Source organism: Mobula birostris, chromosome 14 (genome assembly GCF_030028105.1).
Source record: "Mobula birostris isolate sMobBir1 chromosome 14, sMobBir1.hap1, whole genome shotgun sequence".
NCBI lineage: Eukaryota > Metazoa > Chordata > Chondrichthyes > Myliobatiformes > Myliobatidae > Mobula > Mobula birostris.
In genome coordinates this window covers 42862551-42886621 of record NC_092383.1, presented here as the reverse complement: position 1 = coordinate 42886621, position 24071 = coordinate 42862551, and the positions used below count along the sequence as shown (strand labels likewise).

The window sequence follows — 24071 nt, the reverse complement described above, 5'->3', positions numbered from 1 at the left end:
CACACTTTTCCACTTTCCTAATTACAGGTGTTAAACTACCTGGCCTATAGTTACCTGCCTTTTGCCTACATCCTTTTTTGAACAGTGGAATGACATTCACCATTTCCCAGTCTGCCAGGACCTGCCCAGAGCCCAGAGAATTTTGGTAAATTATCACCAAAGCCTCTACTAAATACATTCTGCTATTTCTTTCAATACTCTGGTATGCATTCCATCAGGACCAGAGGATTTATCCAGGGGACCATGGGTTTGCTCAACACTACCTCATTGGTGATAACTATTGTATTAAGGTCCTCACCTCCTATTGCATCCATAACATCTCTCTTTAGCATGTTAGACGTGTCTTCCACCATGAAGACCGACACAAAATAGTCATTCATAGCCTCTCCCATTTCCTCATTAGCCAATATCAACTTCTCCTTCTCAACCTCCAAGGGACCTACATTCACTTTAGCCGCCCTTTTCCTCTTTATCTAATAATAAGAAAAATTACTATCTGTTTTTATATTTTGTGCTAGTTTATTTTCATAATCTACCTTCCCTTCTTTATTGCTCACTTAGTGGTTCTTTTTAAAGTTTGCCCAATCTTCCTGTTTCCCACTACTCTTGGTGACTTTGTATGCACAAGCTTTTAGTTTGATGCCTTCTTTTTTTTTCCATAGTTATACAAGGCTGGCTCTCCCCACCCTCACAGTCCTTGCTTTTAACTGGAATGTGCTTTTGTTGAGCACCATGAAAAATTTCTTTGGAAGTCTACCACTGTTCCTCAATTGTTCCACCATATAGCCTGTGTTCCCAGTCTACACTAGCCAAATCCTCCCTCATCCCATTGTAGTCTCCATTGTTTACGCATAATACACTGGTTTTAGATCGAACTATTGCACTCTCCATTTGTATGAGAAACTCAATCATACTGTGATCACTCTTTCCAAGAGGATCCCTAACTACCAAGATCACTAATTTTGCCTGTCTCATTGCACAAGATTAGATCTAAGACAGCACGTTCCCTTGTAGGTTCAGTAAAATGCTGTTCAAGAAAGCCATCACGGACGCATTCTATGAAGTTCTCCTCAAGACTGCCTCGACCAACTTGATTCACTCAATCTCTGTGCAATTGAAAATCCCCCATGATAACTACTGTTCTATTCTTACATGCCTCAGATATTTCTCTGCTTATTGCCTGTGTCACTGTAATGTTATTATTTGGTGGCCGATAGACAACTCCCACCAGTGATTTTTTCCCATTACTATTCTTAATCTCTACCCAGATGGATTCAACATTCTGCTCCTTAGATCTTATATCGTCTGTCAGTATCGTCCTGATTGATTAAGATCACTACCCCACCTCCCTTACCTTCCTGCCTATCCTTCCATATTATCTGATATTCTTGGATATTTAATTCCCGATCCTCTCCACACTGCAACCACGTCTCTATAATGGCTACTAAATCCTACCCCTTTGTACTGATCTGTGCCACAAGTTCACTGACCTTGTTCTGAAACACTCATTGTGCTTTTAAAATCATGTAATCTTTTACTCTTTAACACTTGACTTTTCTTCATTCCACTCTTACTTTTCTTTTTTTTATCTTTTGCTTTTTCTTTATCTTTATCCACACTTTTCTGTGTTTACTTCATCCATACTTCTCCAATCTGTTGAATTCACCTCCCGTCTATTTAGTTTGAAGTCCTATCCACAGCCCTAGTTATGCATTTCGATAGGATCCAGGTCCCATCCCGATTCAGGTGGAGCCCGTCCCAATGGACCAGCTCCCTCATTCCCCAATACTGGTGCCAATTTCCCATGAATTCAAACCCACTTCTCCCGCACCAATCCTTGAGCCACGCATTTAACTCTCTAATCTTCTTGACCCTGTGCCAATTTGCACGTGGCTCAGGTCGTAATCCAGAGTTTACCACCTTTTTGGTTCTGCTCTTTAATTTAGTCTCCAGCTGCTCAAATTCCCTCAGCAGAACCTCTTTCCTCATTCTACCCATGTCGTTGGTATCCACATGGACCACGACAACTGGATCTTTCGCCTCCCACTGCAAATTCCTCTGCAAGTCAGATAAGAACCCAGGCAGAAGGCAGGTATCACAGCCTTCGGGATGCTCTATCCTTGCAACAGAGAACTCCGTCTATTCCTCTGACTATATTAACCCCAATTATCACTCCATTTCTCTTCTCTCCCCCCAGCCCAAGTGGATCCCTGAACTACAGTCAATCATGAGTTAGTATGCAGACACACTTAGTGAGCATGCTATCAAATTTTAAAACTATTATTCTCAATTTTTAACTTCCTTAGCCTGGAAACCTTGAATCTTATCAACAAATCTGAACCTTTAATGGTCCACAACTGCAAGTGCTGGAAAACTGAAATAAAATCTATTTCCCCATTTTGTTTCCCATAAGATGTCAACCTTTCTTACAGCCACTTAAGGAATTAGTTTGGAGCTTAACCTCAAGGTTGTGGTGGAAACTGAATTGCAATGAACTCTCTATTGAGTTCACTTAAAGCTTTCAACTTCTACTTGATCAACGAAAGTCATGAAATCCTTTCTCCAGTCACAGTTTCAGAACACCAGTGCAACAAAGGAACAGTTTTCCAACTTTACAAAACCACATTGAAGTTATTTTGTGTTCAGAGCCAGCTTTCCTTTAACAGGAGTCGTTGATTGAAGTACTGTGCAGATGCAACCGAGACATTCCCATGCAAGTCCGTCGAAGAGCTTTAAAGAGCCAGTCTCTGTAAAAGCGAGGTATTGCCTAGCAGAGTGGCCATCGTTGAGCGGTCATCATCGGAGTAGTCTGAGTCAGAGTAGTAAGGCTTCAGCGCGAACAGGCGGAGGCAAGGTTGGTGGGTAAGTTCATTTCTTATTTCTTATTTCTTTTTTCTGAATTAACTCTTGAGAGAATAGGGGGTATATCCACAGAGCCAGTGTTCTGTTCTGGGTGTCAGATGTGGGATTTCCAGGAGACTTCCAGTCTCCCTGATAGCCATGTCTGCACCAGGTGCACTGAAAAGCGGCTCCTTAGGGACTGTGTTATGGAAACAGAGCTGCAGCTCGATGACCTTTGACTTGTTAGGAGAAGTGAAGCAGAGGGAGGCAGTCACCCCAAGGTTACAGGAGACAGAAAAATGGGTGACTGTCAGGAGAGGGAAGGGAGAACGTCAGATAGTGGAGAGCACCCCTGTGGCCACCCCTCTCAACAATAAGTACTCCATTTTGAGTGATGTTGGTGGGGACAGCCTACGGGGGGAAGCAACAGTGGTTGTGCCTCTGGCATTGAGTTAGGCCCTGAGGCTCAGAGGGAAAGGAAAATGAAGAGGATTGCAGCAGTAACAGGGGACTCTATACTCAGGGGGTCAGATAGGCGATTCTGGATGTGAGAAAAAGGAAACATGGATGGTAGTGTGCCTCCCGGGTGTCAGGGTCCACGATGTTTCTGAACACATCCACAATATCCTGAAAAGGAAGGGTGAGCAGCCAGAAGTTGTGGTACCTATCGGTACCAACGACATCAGTAGAAAAAGGGAGGATGTCCTGAAAAAGTATACAGGGAGTTAGGAAGGAAGCTGAGAAGCAGGACCTCAAAGGTAGTAATCTTGGGATTGCTGCCTGTGCCACGCGACAGTGAGGATAGGAATAGAATGAGGTGGCAGATAAATGCATGGCTAAAGAATTGGAGTAGGAGGCAGGGATTCAGATTTCTGGATAATTGAGACCTCTTCTGGGGCAGGTGTGACCTGTAGAAAAGAGACGGGATGCACGAATCCGAGGGGGACAATATTCTTGCAGGCAAGTTTACTAGAGCTGTTGGGAGTGGTTTAAACTCATCTGGCAGGGGGTTGGGAACTAGTATGATAGAGCTGAGGGTGAGCCAGCAGGTTTACAAGTGGATGATGGATGTAACAAGAATGTAAGGAAGGACAATGTAATGGTACAAATGCAGACAGAGCAAAGAGTTAAATTGTACCACAGAAGCAAAACTCAAAAGGGCAAAAAATGCAGGACTGAAGGTGCTGTATTTAAATGTGTGTAGCATTCGGAATAGGGTGGACGTACTCGTGGCGCAGTTACAGACTTGTCATAGGCATCACTGAGTCGTGGCTGAAAGAGGTCCATAGCTGGAAGCTTAACATCAAAGGTATCCAAAGAATAGGCAAGAAGGCGTAGGCAGTTGTGTGGTTCTGTTATTAAGAGATGGAAATAAATCTTTAGAAAGAGGTGACATAGGGTCAGAAAATGTTGAATCTTTGTAGGAGGAGTTAAGAAATTGCAAGGGTAAAAAACCATTATGGGAATTATATATAGGCCTCCAAATAGTAGCTAAGATGTGGGGCTGAGATTGCAAAGGGAGCTGGGAAAGGCATGTAATAAGAGTAAGGTCACAATTGTAATGGGGGATTTCAATATGCAAGGGGATTGGGAAAATCTAGTTGGTGTCGGATAGCAAGAGGGGAAATTTGTTGAATGCCTATGAGACGGCCTTTTCCAGCAGCATGTGCTTGAGTTTTCTTGGGGAAAGGCTGCATTAGATAGGGTGTTGTGTAATAACCCAGCTTTTATTAGGGAGCTGAAGGGAAAGGAACTCTTAGGAGACAGCGATCATAATATGAGTGAATTCATACTGCACTTTGAGAGGGAGAAGCATAAGTCAGAAGTGTCAGTATCACAATGGAATAAAGGGAATTACAGAGGCATGAGAGAACTTGCCCGGGTGGATTGGAGGAGGATACTGGTGGGGATGACAGCAGAGCAGAGATGGCTGGAGTTTCTGGGAATAGTTCACAAGGCACATGATTGACATGTCCCACAGAAGTTGTTTTCAAATGGGGGAGTAGGCAACCACAGCTGACAAGGGGAGTTAAGCACCGCATAAAAGCCAAGGAAATGACATAAGGTAGCAAGAGTGAGTGGGAGGTTGGATGATTGGGAAGCTTTTAAAATCCAACAAAAAGCAACTAAAAAAGGCATAAGAAGGGAAAAGATGAAATATGAGGGCAAACTAGCCAATAATATAAACAAGGATAACAAAAGTTTTCTCAGTTATATAAAGTGTAAAAGGGAGATGAAAGTTGATATTGGACCACTGGAAAATGATGCTGGTGAACTAGTAATGGGGGACAAAGAATTGGCAGATGAACTTAACGGGTACTTTGCCTAAGTTTCACCGTGGAAGACACTAACAGTGTGTCAGAGGTCCATGAGTGTCAGGGAGTAGGAGCGAGTGCCATTGCTATTACAAAAGAAAAAGTTCTGGGGAAGCTCAAAAGTCTTAAGATGGATAAGTCATGTGGATCAGATGGACTACATCTCAGAATCCAGAGAGAGGTTGCCGAAGAGACCATGGATGCATTGGTCATGATCTTTCAAGAATCACTTGTTTCTGGCATGGTCCTAGAGGACTGGAAATATGCAAATATCGTTCCACTCTTTAAGAAAGGAGGAAGTCAAAAGAAAGGAAATTATATGCCAGTGAGCCTAACTCAGTGGTTGGGTAAGTGTTGGAGTCCATAGATGCTGCCTGACCTGCTCAAGTTTCTCCAGCACTTTGTGCATGTCGCAAGTTGGTTTGTAAACAATTCCAAAATTATTATCAAATCTACCAAGGATCAAATTAGCAATTTACCATCCTAGTGAGAGTACTGACTGAAGCAACTTCAATTATTCCAAAAGACTGAAGTAGGGTAAATACTGAAAGTCTTTTATTCGCAGTAAAATATGACTTCCAGCATGCTGCGTGTCTGCCCCTGGACTGAGGGGGAGGGGCAAGGCGAAAGCACCTTTATTCAGTCAGCAGAGCGGCGTGTCCAGACAGTTACCCAGTTACAACATATATATATGGTTTACCACACTGACATGATCCTGAACAAGAATAGCTACAAGGTTATACATTTTTTATATCTTATTGGTGTTGATAATTGATACTGAATCCCAGGAGAACTCCCACTTTTCAAGAAGAGGTACAAATGGGAATAATTAACACTAGGCAGGAAGCCATTGAACTGATCAATTTATTTGCTTCATTCCTTTTATTTCCCAAACTTTACCGCAGTACAAACATTGATTCTACAATGAAAATTTACTTGTACTTTAGGTGTAATTATTATTGGCACATTTATGCTGTGTGGCCTTTGCTTTATTCTGTGCAATGAATTGCATCAGGCAGAACTCTGGCCTGCAGCAGCCCATGACATCTTTTTTTCCTTTGCAAAAATGCATTCTGACTGAATTTCAACAAGAGAGAAATTAATAATATTCCTAGAAATATTTCAACACATGGAGATGGGAAGTAGTATTTATTACATAATAATTTAATATTGGATCATAATTAGTCCCTGTGAGCACAGGATAACAAATTCTTGATCAATGCACAACCTGTTTTCAAATTTTAATTAAATTAATGAAGATTGACTGCTGAAGCTTTGCATTTTTAAAGATTATTTAATTTTCTCCTCAGTGCCTGAGGACTTTATACTGTAGTAGAGTCAAGGAGTTGCTCCATCCCCTGTTGACATTGATCTCCTTTCAACTGCTTAATTCTGTTGTATTCTGATGCAATGTACAATGGTACAAGTCAGTTGTAAAATGTTTGTTTCTGTTTCAAGTCCTTTGACCTGCTGTGTTTATGCTGACCAACATGCTTATCCATTCTAATCCCACTTGCCTGCATTAACTCCATATCCCTCCATGTCCAGATAATATTTCAAATGTTCTTCCTGCCTCCACCAGCTCATTCCAGACACCAACTACTAATTAAGTGAAAACTTTTACCTCTCAGATCTCCTTTAAATCTCCTCCTTCTCACCTTAAACCTATGGTCTCCAATTTCAGACACACCTGCCATGAGAAACGGATACTGTTATCTGCCCTATCTATGTCGCTCATAATTTTATACACCTCTATCACATCACTACTCAGCCTCTTATTCAATTTTATATTATTTACTTATTTAGAGATAAATAAAGCAGAATAGATCCTTCTGGTCCTTTGAACCATGCCTTATTTAACCCTTACTTATTTATGGGAAAATTTATAACAACTAATTAACCTACTCACCGGTATGTCTTTGGACTGTGGGAGGAAACAGGAGTGCCCGGAGGAAACCTAAGCATTTCACACGGAGGATGTACAAACTGCTTACAGAGGATGCCACGACTGAACTTTAAACTCTGACATCATGAGCTGTAATGTCATTGCACTAACCACTACGCTACCCTAACACCCCTCCTACAAGGCTTCCAGTCCAGGTAACATCCTTGCAAGTCTTCTCCACACTCTATCTAAACATAATCTTTCCTGGAGGTTGGGAACCACAACAGCACCTAACAATTCAAGTGTGCCCGAACAACTGCAGTCGCTGAGTCTCAACCTGAAACATCCATATCAATTTTCCTCCACAGATGATGCTCTGCCTACTGAGTTCCACCAGCTCTTCATGTGCTGTAACTGTTGTGATTATGAATTTAATTCTGTATTATTGCTGATTACAACATACCACATACTGCAAACAACAGGAATTCTGCAGATGCTGGAAATTCAAGCAACACACATCAAAGTTGCTGGAGAACGCAGCAGGCCAGGCAGCATCTCTAGGAAGAGGTACAGTCGACGTTTCAGGCCGAGACCCTTCGTCAGGACTAACTGAAGGAAGAGTGAGTAAGGGATTTGAAAGTTGGAGGGGGAGGGGGAGATCCAAAATGATAGGAGAAGACAGGAGGGGGAGGGATGGAGCCAAGAGCTGGACAGGTGATTGGCAAAGGGATACGAGAGGATCGTGGGACAGGAGGCCCAGGGAGAAAGACGGGGGTGGGGGGAACCCAGAGGATGGGCAAGGGGTATAGTCAGAGGGACAGAGGAAGAAAAAGGAGAGAGAGAGAAAGAATGTGTGTATACAAGTAAATAACGGACAGGGTACGAGAGGGGGAAGTGGGGCATTAGCAGAAGTTAGAGAAGTCAATGTTCATGCCATCAGGTTGGAGGCTACCCAGCCGGAATATAAGGTGTTGTTCCTCCAACCTGAGTGTGATTTCATCTTTACAGTAGAGGAGGCCGTGGATAGACATGTCAGGATGGGAATGGGTTGTGGAATTAAAATGTGTGGCCATTGGGAGATCCTGCTTTCTCTGGTGGACGGAGTGTAGGTGTTCAGCAAAGTGGTCTCCCAGTCTGCGTCGGGTCGCGCCAATATATGGAAGGCCACATCGGGAGCACCGGACACAGTATATCACCCCAGCCAACTCACAGGTGAAGTGTCGCCTCACCTGGAAGGACTGTCTGGGGCCCTGAATGGTGGTAAGGGAGGAAGTGTAAGGGCATGTGTAGCACTTGTTCCGCTTACAAGGATAAGTGCCAGGAGGGAGATCAGTGGGGAGGGATGGGGGGGATGAATGGACAAGGAAGCGATCCCTGCGGAAAGCAGAGAGGGGGTAGGGAAAGATGTGCTTAATGGTGGGATCCCGTTGGAGGTGTTGGAAGTTACGGAGAATAATATGTTGGACCCGGAGACTGGTGGGGTGGTAGGTGAGGACCAGGGGAACCCTATTCCTAATGGGGTGGCGGGAGGATGGAGTGACAGTAGATGTGCGTGAAATGGGGGAGATGCATTTGAGAGCAGAGTTGATGGTGGAGGAAGGGAAGCCCCTTTCTTTAAAAAAGGAGATATTCAGTATACCACATACTGAATAATTTTAAACACTTAGCTCAAGTTTTAAAGTTGAAGTTAAAATGCATGCACGTATCCTACTTATACTTTATTACAAGAAATACTGATATTGTCCCTAAACAAAAATCTGGGGGAGAAGCTGACAGCGATGCAGGTGGCTGCTTTCCAGGTGTCATGGATTCTTGATTACCCGACTGGCAGACCACAGTACGTGTGCTTGCAACACTGTGTGTCCGACAGAGTGATCAGCAGCACTGGGGCTCCACAGGGGACTGTCTTGTCTTCCTTTCTCTTCAGCATTTACACCTCGGACTTCAGCTACTGTGCAGAGTCTTGTCATCTTCAGAAGTTTTCTGATGACTCTGCCATAGTTGGATGCATCAGCAAGGGAGATGAGGCTGAGTACAGGGCTACGGTAGGAAACTTTGTCACATGGTGTGAGCAGAATTATCTGCAGCTTAATGTGAAAAAGACTAAGGAGCTGGTGGTAGACCTGTGGAGAGCTAAGGCACCGGTGACCCGTTTCCATCCAGGGGGTCAGTGTGGACATGGTGGAGGATTACAAATAGCTGGGGATACGAATTGACAATAAACTGGACTGGTCTAAGAACATTAAAGCTGTCTACAAGAAGGGTCAGAGCCGTCTCTATTTCCTGAGGAGACTGAGGTCCTTTAACATCTGTCCAACGATGCTGAGGATGTTCTACGAGTCTGTGGTGGCCAGTGCGATCATGTTTGCTGTTGTGTGCTGGGGCAGCAGGCTGAGGGTAGCAGACACCAACAGAATCAACAAACTCATTTGTAAGGCCAGTGATGTTGTGGGGATGGAACTGGACTCTCTGACGGTGGTGTCTGAAAAGAGGATGCTGTCTAAGTTGCATGCTTTCTTGAACAATGTCTCCCATCCACTACATAATGTACTGGGTGGGCACAGGAGTAGATTCAGCCAGAGACTCATTCCACCGAGATGCAACACAGAGTGTCATAGGAAGTCATTCCTGCCTGTGGCCATCAAACTTTACAACTCCTCCCTTGGAGGGTCAGACACCCTGAGCCAATAGGCTGGTCCTGGACTTATTTCCTGGCATAACTTACATATTACTATTTAATTATTTATGGTGCAACTGTAATGAAAACCAATTTCCCCCAGGATCAATAAAGTATGACTATGAACTTTAATAGAAGTGCCATGGCGAATAACCGTGGAGAGTTGCAACTCAGCCTGGTATGGAAATTGCTTTGATGAGGGTAGTGAAAAGCCCAGTCTTACACAGGCTCCTCACTTCCTTCCAACCTGTCCAATTTAATGGTTCGTTGCTTCAGGAAGGTTAACTGTATTGTCAAGGATGTCTGTCACCCTGGTCATTCCCTTTTCTCTTTTCTTCCTTCTGGGAGAAAATAGAGGAGCTTGAAAGCCTGGATGACCAGAATATTTTCCCCATTGTTATCAGACTTTTGAACCAATCACCTCTTCCACATCCACCTTCCCGACAATGCTACCATTCTTGGTCTTTTTAATTTTACCCTCTCTTTCATTCCATTATTGTGACTTCAGCAATACTTACTGTACTTCAGATTGCACTACTATCTTTGCTCTATTCTGTTGTTTTCAACTTGTCACTGAACTTATTATATTTATTATTTCCATGTTTATGCAAACAAGAAATTTAATTCTACCCTGGTGAATATGATAACAAAAGAATCTGAATCTAAATGCCACCTGCCATTGCTCCACCCATATATGCAGCTTATCCATATCCTGCTGTATCCTTCATCAAGTGTCTTCATTATCTCCACCATTTTTTTGTTATAGCAAATTTACAAATGAGCCCATCTACATTTTTGTCATAGTTCTTTCTGGTCAACAAATGTATGAACTGCGGTGATTTATTACAGAACTTTATGTCTAAATTACGCAAACTACATTTTGCTCCCACCCAAGACACATAAATGAAACAGTAGCCCCTCCATTATATTTTACATGCTTTATCTGGGCCATGTTCAAAATGTTAAATAACATTCCATTACTTAAATCTGCTCATTAAGCACATCCAAGAAGATTTGGACCATGATTCACTGGTATGATTGTTACGTTTTTGAAACAGGTGAGAACCTCCGACTGCAGCTGTCAGAGATTGAAGTTGTTCTTGAACACTCCAGTCAGTTGGTTGGCACAGGTTTTTAATGCCCCACCAGGTACACTATCAGGGTCTGACACATGGTTATGGGGAGGGGGATTCACCCTCATGATAACCGTTGCTAATATTGATCTCCAAGACAGAGATTACAGGGTCACCAAATGTTGCAGGGATTCATACAGGTGTAGTTTTATTCTCCCTTTCAAAGCATGCATAAAAGATGATGCACTCATCTGGAAGTGAAGCATCACAGCTATTCAAGAGGTTAGGTTTTGCCTTGTAGGAAGTAATAGCTTGCAAACACTGCCAGTGCTGACGTGCATCCAATTCCATTTCTAAATTCAATCAGGATTGTTTTCTCACTCTTAAAATAGCCTTCCACAGATTGTAACTGGACTTCTTGTAAAATTCTAGATCACCGGTCTTTAATGACCTTTGAAGACTGAATCTCTTGGTTCATCCACAGCGTTTGGTTTGGGTATGTCTAGAATGTTCTCAAAGGCATACTCATCCAGACAGGTCTTAATGAAATCAGTGACAACTGTGGTGTATTGAGATCTGCAGATGAATCACTGAATATTATCTAGTCCACTGACTCAAAGCACTCCTGTAAGTGCCTCTCTGCCTCTTTTGACTATACCTTCTTGGTCCTCACCACTGGTGCTGCTGACTTTAGTCTCTGCCTTTTCACTGGGGGTAGAAGTGGACAGGTGATCAGATTTTTCCAAGGTGCAGGCATAGGATGGCACAGTAAGCGTCTCTGATGGTGGCATAACAGTGGTCAAATGTGTTGACTCGTCTGGTTCCACAGGTGATAGGTTGGTGGTAGTTGTTCAGAGACTTCTTCAAGCTGGCCTGGTTGAAATTCCCTGCAATGATAGGGAAGGCCCTAGTGCCCAATGAGATGCATCCCAGCTATTATGGGTGCTGAGGGAGTAGAACGCAGGGGCTCTGATGGATATACCGAGATCTTAATTAGCCACAGGTGAGATGCCAGATCACCAGAAGAAAGCAACTGTGATCTCTTTATTCAAGCTCAGGAGGTAATCAGTTAGTCTAATTTTGTTTAAAGAGGTAACTAAATAGTTTTGATGATGAGGCCAGTTGATATGGCTTACATGGACTTCATTAAGGCCTTTGACGAAGTCCCACTTGCTAGGTTGGTCCAAAAGGTAAACTGACAAATTGAATGCAGACGAGGCTTTATAATAGGAAGCAAAAGGCAATGGTGGAAGATTGTATTTGCAGTTGGAAGCCTGTACCCACAGATCCTTGCTGTTTGTTGTAAAATAGCTTATATTATTATAGATAATGTTTCAAAGCAACATGAAAATCAGTGACACTGATAGTGACTAGGGTCACTGTGAGTTACAGAGTAACATTGATCAGTTGGTAAATTGGGAGAAATAACAGAAAGAATTTCACCGATACATGTGAGGTGAAGCATTCAGGGAGGTCTAGGGGGTAGGGCATATACAGCACAATGAAGGTTAGGGCCCTGGTATTGAGGAGTAACAGGACTTTGATGTACAAGTCTAAAGATCCCTGAAAGTGTCAGCATAAGTAGGTACGTGTGGTAAAGATGTCATTTAGAATGCTTGCCTTCAGTAGCTGCAGCATATGCTGTAAGTTTATGAGCAGGTAGGTCTTGGTACAACTTTATTAAATGTTGGTTGGACCACAGCTGTTGTATTGTGTGCAGATCTGGACAGCACATGAGAGAAATGATGTGATTGTGCTGGAGGCAGTGCAAGGCAATTCTCCAGAATTCTGCCTGCAATAGAATGTTTTAGTTACAAAGAGAGACTGGGAAGATTGAGTTTGTTCTCCTTTGAGCTGAGGGAGCACTTAGTAGAGACACTCAAAATACACCCTGCTCAGAAAGGATCCATAATAAGAAATGTTTCTCATTGATGTAGTTATAAAGAAGGCAAGACAGCAGCTATACTTTAGGAGTTTGAAGCGATCTGGCATGTTAACAAATACACTCAAAAACTTCTATAGTTGTACTGTGGAGAGCATTTTGACAAGCTGCATCACTGTCTGGTATGGAGGGGCTACTGTACAGGACCAAAAGAAGCTGCAGAAGGTTGTAAATCTAGTCAGCTCCATCTTGGGCACTACCCTACAAAGTACCCAGGACATCTTTGGGGAGCAGTGTCTCAGAAAGGCAGCGTCCATTATTAAAGACCTCCAGCACCCAGGGCATGCCCTTTTCTCACTGTTACTATCAGGTAGGAGATACAGAAGCCTGAATGCACACACTCAGTGATTCAGGAACAGTTTCTTCCCCTCTGCCATCTGATTCCTAAATGGACATTGAAGCTTTGGACACTACCTCACTTTTTAAAAATATACAGTATTTCTGTTTTTGCACATTTTTAAATAATCTATTCAATATACGTAATTGATTTACTCATTTATTTGTTTTATTTTATTTATTATTTTTCTCTCTCTGCTAGATTATGTATTGCATTGAACTGCTGCTGCTAAGTTAACAAATTTCGCGTCTCATGCCAATGGTAATAAACCTGATTCTAAGGTACAGGTGTCAAAGAACAGTGGTTTAAGGTAAGTAAGATATGGTTAAGACATTTTTCTCCCATAGGGTGATTGCAATCTGGAAAGCACTGCCTGAGATGGTGTTGGAAGTATCACAATATTTAAAAAGTTTCAGCATGCCACATGAATTGCCAAAGGCCCTTGTATCAAAAGATCAAGTGATAATACTTGGGTTTAGTACAGAAAGATGGTCAGTACCAACATGTCTAGAAAAAAAAATCTCAGGAATGCAGAAATCTACAGTAATATATTGGTAAGAAAACCAGAGCATCAATAATATAGTTAATCAACTGGAGGTTCACTATTCTTCTGTGTTGACTCTTTTAATTTTAAATTTCTGGCCTGTGGTACAGTAGCAACGATGAGTTAAGAGAAAGACTCCTGCCATCTCTCTGTTCGACAGAATTAGGTTAGCTGAAGTGTACAATAATAGTTTACTAATATTTAGGCTGTTATATGAAACTTGCTCTTTAAAGAAAGCTCTGGAGGGATGTCTGGACTTACAGCAGAGAAGCTACTGAAAGATATAAGATGGACACGCGGAAACACAATTACAAGTCATTAGATGCAATTTCTTTATTTGAGCTTGCAGGCACTGGCATTAAAGTAACATTAAACTTCTACAAGAAGAAAAGTATACAAACCATTATTTCCACTCTCCCTGTGTACAGTAACTTTACTCTGAATAGGAATCAATTGAATTCCAGAACTAAAAGTAGCAACAGCAGAAATGAAAACATATCTCTTCATCCAAGTTAAACAGCATTAAATAAAGTCACAACGAAAGGAAACGCCTTGCACTGTGTGCTGCCATTCTTTTATACTTCGGAGGTCCAAACTGTTGACAACTGGAGCTTTCTCCAATAATGTAAATTAGTCTAAAACCTGGCACCTGTCCATTTGCCAACATTCACAAGCATGGGCATCAATAATATTTATTCAGTTGCACACTGCTTCATTTACAGTTGTGTTTTATACCCAACATTCATGAACAAATCATAAACTGAAGTGCGGGTGTCCTGGAGAACAAGAAGATTTATAGAGGTATGACAATTAAAGATCAACATAACTCCAACATACATATATGGTGATTAGTCTTATAGTACTAACAATTTCTAAATTAATCATTTAAAACATATACAAAAATATTTACAACCCTGCTATAAATTAACTGTGTAAAGGAAATTATATTAGATGGAGCTGCATTTCACTTCTTTTTTCCCTTACAAAGTAGACTGCACATGTTAAACCACAAGGACCTGGTAGATAACTACAATCAAACAAATCTCATGTCCACATGGAATAAAAACAGTTGAGTATCTTCTCTTGCCACATCCAGTAAGTTGTACAGTATAGCATGAAATAAAACTAACATTTTACAGTCTACAGGGGACTGTTTGCAATTAAATTACATTTACCAATCTTTCACTAAATGGAATAACTTTTACAACATTAATAACTGATCTCAAATTTTGCAATAAAATAGGAATTTTGATTATGAAATGTCATAAATGTGGTTGTGAAGTCAATAAAACTGGGGATGAGTTTGCTGTACTCTACCAATATAAAAACCTTGCAATACATTTTGCAACAAATTTTTCTTGTACAAACGTAATTACAATTGCAACTAATAGTTTAAAAGGCAACATCTTATGAATTCCAAAGCTCCTGAAATATCAACTAGCTTGGGTAATTGCCAACAACTGAAGAGATTTTTTTTAGAAGGAATAGAAAAGGCCATGACCAACTAATATTGAGTGAGAAGACACTCAGGTGTAGAAGCTCAGAAGGGCAAAAATGGAAAAAAAAGGGCAAGCCTACCCTCTGATCAAAGAAAGGCAACAGATGATGTGGGAGATTTGTTAAAAAGCCAGCAAAAAAAAAAGCAAAAATATTGGTACTGTGACTACAAATTAATGAAATATAAATATCCGAGGGCATCCAAAATTCTATGACAGTGTACATAGTCACTTTAGGTGGGTTTTGGAAATGCATGTTATAAAGAAAGGATAGGGGCTATTCCATTTTAATCAAAGAACATAAATAAAAATCGTTCACATTTTATTAAGTGGAAAGTGCAACTGTTCAGTATGTTACAGAATGCAAAAGGAATTGAATTTTATGAGTTTTATTGTTTTGTGACTTTGAATCTGGAGGTCCTTTTAAGTAAAATTATTCTATATAATAACTTTTTTTATTGACAGATGGACAAAAAATATTTTCAGGTTTTCCCCACAAGGACTAAGTATTTGGAAGAGTGATTTAAAAAGTAGTTATCCTATATGAAAATCTGTAAATTCAATTCATCAACTTTTGATGCATGCTGTTTTATATTTTTTATTCAATTAGTCTTTAGCAAAATGCACTTAGCAGAAATGAACAAATATCAGCTTTAGGGAGCTCTTACTTCCAAATTGGGTACTCATAAAATTAAACAACCTTTATAACAAATTAAAATTAGCGACATCTAAAGAATCAAGTCTAAAGTTTGGATACTTAAATAGGAATTTTGTTGTTTTCTGCAGAAACTGTACACCAAAGCAAGACAATGCCAATCACTAGCAAAGTACTATTTACCAAATATGTAGTAAAAATATTCAGTATAATTTTAAGCAGCTTTATTCTTCCTCTTATAGTCAGTTAGCTTGGCACTATAAAGTACTGCAGATTTTTTTTTTAAAAATGTTACATATTCTGCAGTTCCTGCCTTGTGTCTACTGCCGTAAGCAGAATAAACTGCTGAACAACAAAAGATACATGCCAATACAAATAAAGCATTACTTAACACAACATATCCTATTTACTACAGTAAAAGGAAAGAATGAACTGCACTTTGGTTTACCATGTAACCCATCCTAGACAATCTATCTCTATTGCAAAGATTAATAAAAATAATATGTAACAGCAGTATTATGTCATCTTGTGCCAGACTGTTTAGATTTTTCTGCACAATTACATAATTAAGCTTTTTCTTATAATGATTCCACTTTCACTGAAAGTTTACATAGGTAAGCTGAGAGCCTGCCAAGACAACACCTATAAAGGTGCTTAATTTTATACAGAATTCTACAGATTTGTAAGTCTTTTCTTTTCACATGCCATTTGTTTTTCTCAAAGACAGGAATGTGAACTATAGTTTGAACAGTGATGAGAATATTAAAGCCTTTAACAGTACATATGTTTGTGTGCTTGGTGAATGTGTATCTGTGAATCAAGTCCAATAAGATAGTCAATGCCCCATGCAAGACTTCAGCTCTTTTCACTTTCGTCAAGATGCTCTGAGTTTATCAGTACTGTAGCAGGAGTTGTCTCTTTCTTACTTTCCTCAGCAGAAGTTGTTCCCCTTCTCTTGGTGGCAGTCACCACACCCCCTTTCTGCAGAATCTCAGTAGCTTCATGTTCTAAAACCTCAGAAGGAGTAAGTGGTTCCAACTGAATGCTGCCCTGCTCACTCACATCAGAACCAAGAGCTTCTGGCTCATCCTTGCTCCTAAAAAACTGCTCAAAGCAAACATCTTCTTTGGGATCCTTATCCTGTTCTATATTTGTATCATCACTCTTTTCTTCAATACATTTTTCTTTATCAATTCCCTCGTTTCCTGTCTGTTTACATTTCTGAAGTGAATCTGTAAGAGTCTTGCAATCTTTAGTTTCATCACAAGCATCAGTTCCTTCAAATTCATTTTGAATAACTTCCACATCACTGTCAACTGACTTGAAAGCCTGTGCTTCGTTAGTGTTTGGAGGCGAGAGTGCTCGGTCTGAGGAATTATCCTGAACTCTTTCATCAGCATCACATTCCTTCTCTGTAGTCAATTCAGACAGCAGACCATCTGTTGTTTTCTCCGTACTTTCACTACTTTGTACATTTTCATTGGAGTTCACTTTGTATTGTTTATCACTTAACTTGTCATAATTTGGTGAAGGCACAGCTTCCACAGATTGAGTCTCAGCCTCACATTTTAAAGGCTGATCATTTTTCTCATCATTTCTGTTAAAGAGAGAGTAGAAAACGTGTTTCATATTTTCAAAAGAACAATCAAGAAATATTTTTTCAAGTAATAAAATTTCCTTTTCAATTCAGATATAAATTATCCATGCAGACTACCAATTGAATCCATCCAAAATGAAAAATTATCTCATTACCCATCAGCAGATAAACCAATTTCCAAGGTTTCGGTATCAGATGATACCGAAGAAGGTTTTGCCTAAAAGTTAGAACAAAAATGGAAACATTTAAGAACCTTAAACAAAATAATGCTATTTTGACTAGAAAAGAAAAGCAATCTATAGAAAATGCAACTGTAAGTTCAACTTTTTAAAATAATATTTTGAAGTAAAGGAAACAAAACTTGCAGCACAGAGGGAATATCAAAGAAATTAATCTATTCATTCAAATAAACTTTTGAGGATATTGTGCCGTGCAGTATAAAGGTTTAATACGGTTTCTATTGCCTCATTACTTGCCCATCAGTTGCTTAAAACACTTTTATGTCGAAATATGAAATTTTACTAAATTTAACCTACAAAGTAATACCTAATACAATAACTCTTCTGTTCAACACATCAATCAATCTCCCCCTACCCTTCACCCTACATGGATTTTACTTTCCCCACAGCCTGTTTAATGCAACCTCAGTAACTGCTTTTTTTAATATCTGTTCTGTTGTGGAGATGGGGGCAATTCGAAAATATTTCATCATGTACTGTCAGCAATCAGCTTCAAATATTAATTTGCCAGCCAATAAGGAGTGTAGTCATGCAACTGCCAGTGGTTGAATCACAAGCACGCTGCCAACTTTCAATGTGAAAAATCATGCCTGAAAACACGCAGAAATAAATTCATCCAGCATACTCGAAGAATAAGTCAGTCATACAACTACAGGATAGTTGCAACTCCAGAATACTCCACAAATCGGTAAATGGATTTAGCCTGGTACTGAATCCTTATTTTAGATTTCTATCACCAATGAGGCCATTATAATCATTTGCAACTTATCTGGCACATGACTAAGATTCTGCATGCCAGCATACAAGTTTTGATCACACAGTGCAACAGCTACAAATGATCAAAATTACCTCAGTCTTCTTTATTTCAAGTGTGGAGATTTGCTCATTCCCCCTGCCAGGGAAAGAAAGATTATTTGCCTTAAATTCTTTTAAGTTATATGGTTAGAGAAAAGAAACATAATGAAATGAAATTAAATGCAACTGATAACTAAAAGAAATGCACCAATTTCTGAAACAATAGTATGTTGAAAACAAACAAGGAGGAACCATCACGATCTCCTCCAACCCCAAATGATCCTTTGATTTCAGTCTCTGAGGGCAACGTGCAAGCAGCTTTCAGGAGAGAGTGAACTCACAAAAAGCATCCAGACCAGATGGGTTTCCTGGCCAAGATCTGTGCTGATCAACTGGCTGGAAGTGTTCACTGAGATCTTAACCTCTCACTTTGGCAGTCAAGTACCACCTGCTTCAAGTAGGCTTCAATTATACTGGTGCCCTAACATCCACAGTGATGAACTGTTTAGGAAGATTGGTGATGAAATGTATTAACTCCTGCCTGAGAAGCAACTTGGATCAGCTCCAATTTACTTACTGGACCAATAGGTCCACAGCAGATGTCATCTCATTGGCTCTTCACTCAACCCTGGAACATCTAGACAGCAAAGATGCATACATCAGAATGCTCTTTATCAACTGTGGCTTAGCATTCAATACTATTATCCCCTCAAAACTAACTTAAGACCTTAGCTCCAAGACATTGACCTCAATACCTTCTTGTACAATTGGATTCTCAATTTCCTCACTTACAGACCCCAGTCAGTTCAGATTGACAACATCTCCTCCAAAATCTCCATCAGCACAGGTGCAACACAAGGCTGTGTGCTTTACTCACTTTATATTTATGATTGCATGGCTAAGCACAGCTCCAATGCCACATTCAAGTTTGTTGGTAACACCACTGTCGTAGGCTGAATCTGAGGTGGTGATGAATCAGCATATAGGAAGGAGATTGAAAATGTGGCTGAGTGGTGTCATAACAACAACCTCTTACTCAATGTCAGTAAGATAAGGAGCTGATAATTGACTTCAAAAGGAAACCAGAGGTTCATGAGCAAGTACTCATGACAGGATCAGAGGTGGAGAGTATCAAGAACTTTAAATTCCTCTGTGTTATTTAATCGGAGGACCTGTCCTGGGCCCAGCACGTAAGTGCCATTGCAAAGAAGTTGGCAAAGATTTAACACATCATCTAAAAGTTTGACAAACTTGCAAAGATGTATGATGGACAGTATATTGACTGGTTGCATCACAGCCTGATGTGGAAACACTAATGCCCCTGAGCAGAAATACTGACAATAAGTAGTGGATACAGCCCAGTTATCACTGGTAAAGCCCACCCACCACTGAGCACATCTACATGGAGTGCTGTTGCAAGAAAGCAGTATCCATCATCAAGGATCCCCACTGCCCAGGCCATGCTCTCTTCTCGATGCTGCTGTTGCAAGAAGGTACAGGAGCCTCAAGACCCACATCAACATGTTTAGAAACAGTTATTACCTCTCAGCCATCAGGGTCTTGAACCAGGGGAGATAAGTTCACTAATCTCAAAACTGAACTGTTCTCACAGCCTACAGACTCACTAATGTATTTCTTGTATAACTGCAGTCAGCCAAAAATTATTAAAGTTCTTAAAACTATTAATTAATATGAGGAAGAAGGCCTTTTCTTCCGTATGGTCTCCTCATATTATTCAATAAGGTGTTCTTCACAAAAGTGCTGTAGAAGCAGGAAATCTAAAATTAAAGCAGAATTTCTGGAAGTACTCCACAGTCAGACAGCACTGTGAAAACAGAAACAAAGCTATTGCTTCAAGTCAATCACCTTTTGTTCCCACCATTTTAGAAGTACAGCATGGTAACAGGCCTTTCCTACTCAATGAGTCTGCACCACCAAACTACATTCATGCCACCAATTAACCTACTAACCCATACAGCTTTGGAATGTAGGAGGAAACAACAGTAACCTACACAGTCACAGGGAGAATGTAGAAACTCCTTACAGACAGCGGTGGAATTGAACCCAGTTGCTGGTACTGTAAGGGCATTATACTAACAGTTATAACAACATCCTATACAAAAAAAAAATTGTTTCTCCCCCCCCGCCCCCCCCCCAATTTGAAAGGCTTCTTTGCTATAGATCCTCTTTTACACCAGATTTCCAAACAGATACCTAGGGAGTTTACAAACTCACTAAAAACACCTGCAACGTGATTCTTCTTGCATTCTACCATCACTGTAGTCTACTAACATTGCAGGACTTGTAAATGCCCAGGACTAAGAAGTGGGCAGGAAAATCATTGTGGACGCTTGAGTTTAAGGGCAGGGTGGAAGTTGGAGGCAAAGTTGACCTGTTGTGATGAAGCTGATCTAAGTCAATCCTCAGGCAGGGGTTCATAGCCTTTCAAAGCACTTCATTACAGTGGATGTATGTGTCACTGGACAATACCCGTTCTTCTTATCGTTACAAATCCGAAGGTTTCATTTGCTGTGGACTGTCACTTTAAAAGAGTGCTTCAGTAAGGCAAGACTATGATGTTGTTCACTGACTGACTGACACGCAGCTTGTTTACCTTTAAAACAAGGACACAGACAGTCAGTCAGAAGTCAGAAGAGAGAAGAGCATACCTGGAAAAGAGTAGCAGCTCCAGTTTCTCGAAGCTGGGGATTTGGAACTCTGCTATACCCGCAAGGGTGGGTTGATTATCAATCCAGTGCACATCGAATGCGTGGTCCATAGGAGTGGATTAAGGAATGTCCTGTGGGACCACTTGAAGTTAACCCTTGCCTGGGTATGTTATGTGGTAATCCCTTGAAGACGACATCCCTGTGATAGATCACTCTGGTGGTAATTCGTATGTGGATTTGGAATGGCTTTTTGTGGCTAAGTTTGCGGATGACACCAAGATAGGTGGAGGAGCAGGAAATGTTGAAGAAACGGAAAGGTTGCAGAGAGACTTAGTTAGTTTAGGAGAGTGGACAAAGAAATGGCAGATGAGATACAACGTTGACAGATGTACGGTTGTACATTTCGGAAGAAATAATTGGGCAAATTATTATTTAGATGGGGAGAAAATTCAAAAATCGGAAGCGCAAAGGGACTTGGGGGTTCTCATGCAGGATACCCTAGAGGTTAACCACCAAGTTGGATCGGCAGTAAGGAAAGCAAATGCTATGTTGGCATTCATTTCAAGAGGAATAGTGTATAAGAATAAGGAGGTGTTGATGAGGCTCTATGGGGCATTAGTGAGACCTCATTTGGAATACTGTGTGCAGTTTTGGGCACCCTATATTAGAAAGGATGTACTGATGTTGGAGAGAGTTCAGAGAAGATTTACGAGGATGATTCCTGGAATGCAGGGGCTAACATATGAGGAGCGTTTGTCGGCTCTTGGATTATATGCATTAGAGTATAGAAGAATGAGAGGGGATCTCATAGAAACGTTTCAAATGTTGAAAGGGTTGGACAGAGTAGGTGTGGAAAGGTTGTTTCCCTTGGTGGGTGAGTCCAAGACAAGAGGCCATAGTCTTAGAATTAGAGGGTACCCAGTTAAAACAGAGAAGAGGAGAATTTTTTTTTAGCCAGAGGGTTGTGGATTTGTGGAATTCGTTGCCACATACAGCTGTGGAGGCCCGATCATTGAGGGTGTTTAAGGAGGAGATTGACAGGTATCTAGTTAGTCAGGACATCAAGGGATATGGGGAAAAAGCTGGAAATTGGAACTAGATAGGTGAATAGTTTAGTTCATGGGGGAGCTGCGCAGCAGACTTGATGGGCCAAATGGCCTACTTCTGCTCCTTTGTCTTATGATCTTGTGACGGAGGATCTTAGACAACTGATATTTATTAATTACCCTCGTGGAACCTGTGGAATTCAACATAATTACCTTCTCTCTACATTGACCCTGGATTACAAATCTCTCTCTCTTACCATTTATTCCGTGGATGAACTGAACTTTTCCTACTTTGCCATCCCAAGACTCTAAACTTTGTTTCCCCAAGCTTAACTTAATTTGGGAGCTATATTACACACATATATACGCATAACACTGTTAACATTTGTTTATCTTTGTTAAGTTATGATATTATAAGTAGATACTAATAAAGATAGTGGTTTTAACATTAAAACCCGACTCAGTGTGAAATCTCTTGCTGCTGGTTTATTTCTAAAACATTACAGTATGTAACATTATGCACGGGTATGACTGAAGCCTGCTTAAAGCAGGTGGGCACCTCAGATTGCTGAAGCAAGAGGCTGAAAATGTCAGTAAACACTCCAGCAAATGATTAGCACAGGTCCTCAATAGTCTGCCAGGTACACCACCTGGGCCAGATTCTTTCCTTGATTCACTCTCCTGAAGGATGCTTTCATGTCAGTCTCAGAGACTGAAATCACTGGGTTGTTGGGGGCTGCGGGAACTCGTGAATGTTCTGTCAATCAAATTGAGCATATAAAGGGCATAGAGCTCATCTGGACGCAAAACCTTGTTGTCATTGATGCTGCTTTGTAGGAAGTGATGGCATTCAAGCCCGCCACAGCTGTTCAGCATCCTTCTGTGATTCAAGCTTGTTCCGGAATTGCCACTTCACATGTAGAATGGTTTTCTGGAGGTCATACCTGTTCTTCTTCCTTTGATTGCCAGTTCTGAAAGCCACTGATCTAGCCCTCATCAGTTTACATATCTCTTGGTTCATCCAGGGCTTCTGGTTGGGAAGGTGCTGAATTGTTTTATAGGTGCACTTTCTTCTATGCGTGTCCTTATAAAGTCTGTAACAACTGTGGCGTATTCATTTAGGGCCTTTGTTGAGTCCTTTAATATGATCAGTCCACCAACTCAAAGCAATACTGCAGCTGCTTCTCTGCCTTCCATAAACACCTTTTTGTTGTTTTTCCCTCTGGTGCCTTGCTCTTTAGTCTCTGCCTATGTGCAGGTAGGAGAAAGACAGCCCAGATTTCCCATAATCAGGTCAAGGGATGGAACAGTAACATTATTGATGGTAGTGTTGCAGTAGCTGAGTGAGTTGGTTCCTCTGGTGCTGCAGATGATGTGCTGATGGTAGGTGGGCAGAGATTTCTTCAAGCTCTGACTGAAATCTCCAGCAAGAATGTGAAAGGGTAGGCTATTTCTTCTTTGTTAATCATGGTATTTAATACATCGAGTACTTGCTTGACGTACTTGCCTTTGGCAGTACGTATGTAAACTGCAATTAGAATCATTGTGGAGAACTCTCTCAGTAAGTAGAACAATTGAACTAAATAATTCAATGTTCCAACATTGGTTAGCATAATGCTATTACAACACCAGTGACCTGGGTCAATTCCACTGCTCTCTGTAAGGAGCTTGTATGATCTCCCCATGACCATGTGAGTTTCCTTTGGGAGCTCCGGTTTCCTGCCACATCCTGAAGATGTACATGTTAGTAGGTTAATTAGTCAGGTGGTATAGCTGGGTAGTGTGGGTTTGTTGGGCTGGAAGTGCCTGTTACCATGCTGTATCTCTAAATAAATAAATATTAAATATAATCAAATTTGTAAGCAATAATGCAAAACTTCATTTGAATATTTCCAATATTTCAGTTTGTTGAATATTGTTATACAATATATTAATTTATTGTCTCTTTGCAAATACTTCA

General features: G+C 40.8%; 1 protein-coding gene across 3 annotated transcripts in view; it reads right to left on the bottom strand.

The window, feature by feature from the left end:
• Window positions 1-13933: 13933 nt before the first annotated feature.
• LOC140209864 (zinc finger protein 280C-like) overlaps window positions 13934-24071 on the bottom strand; it is a 164689-nt gene continuing 154551 nt past the window's right edge. For all 3 annotated transcript variants that reach the window (XM_072278451.1, XM_072278453.1, XM_072278452.1), the window contains 3 exons: window positions 18451-18493; window positions 17518-17579; window positions 13934-17362 (listed from right to left, as the gene is read on the bottom strand). In XM_072278451.1, the coding sequence (XP_072134552.1) occupies window positions 16621-17362; window positions 17518-17579; window positions 18451-18493 (847 nt within the window). In that variant the 3' untranslated portion in view covers window positions 13934-16620. The remainder of the gene's footprint in view (window positions 17363-17517; window positions 17580-18450; window positions 18494-24071) is intronic.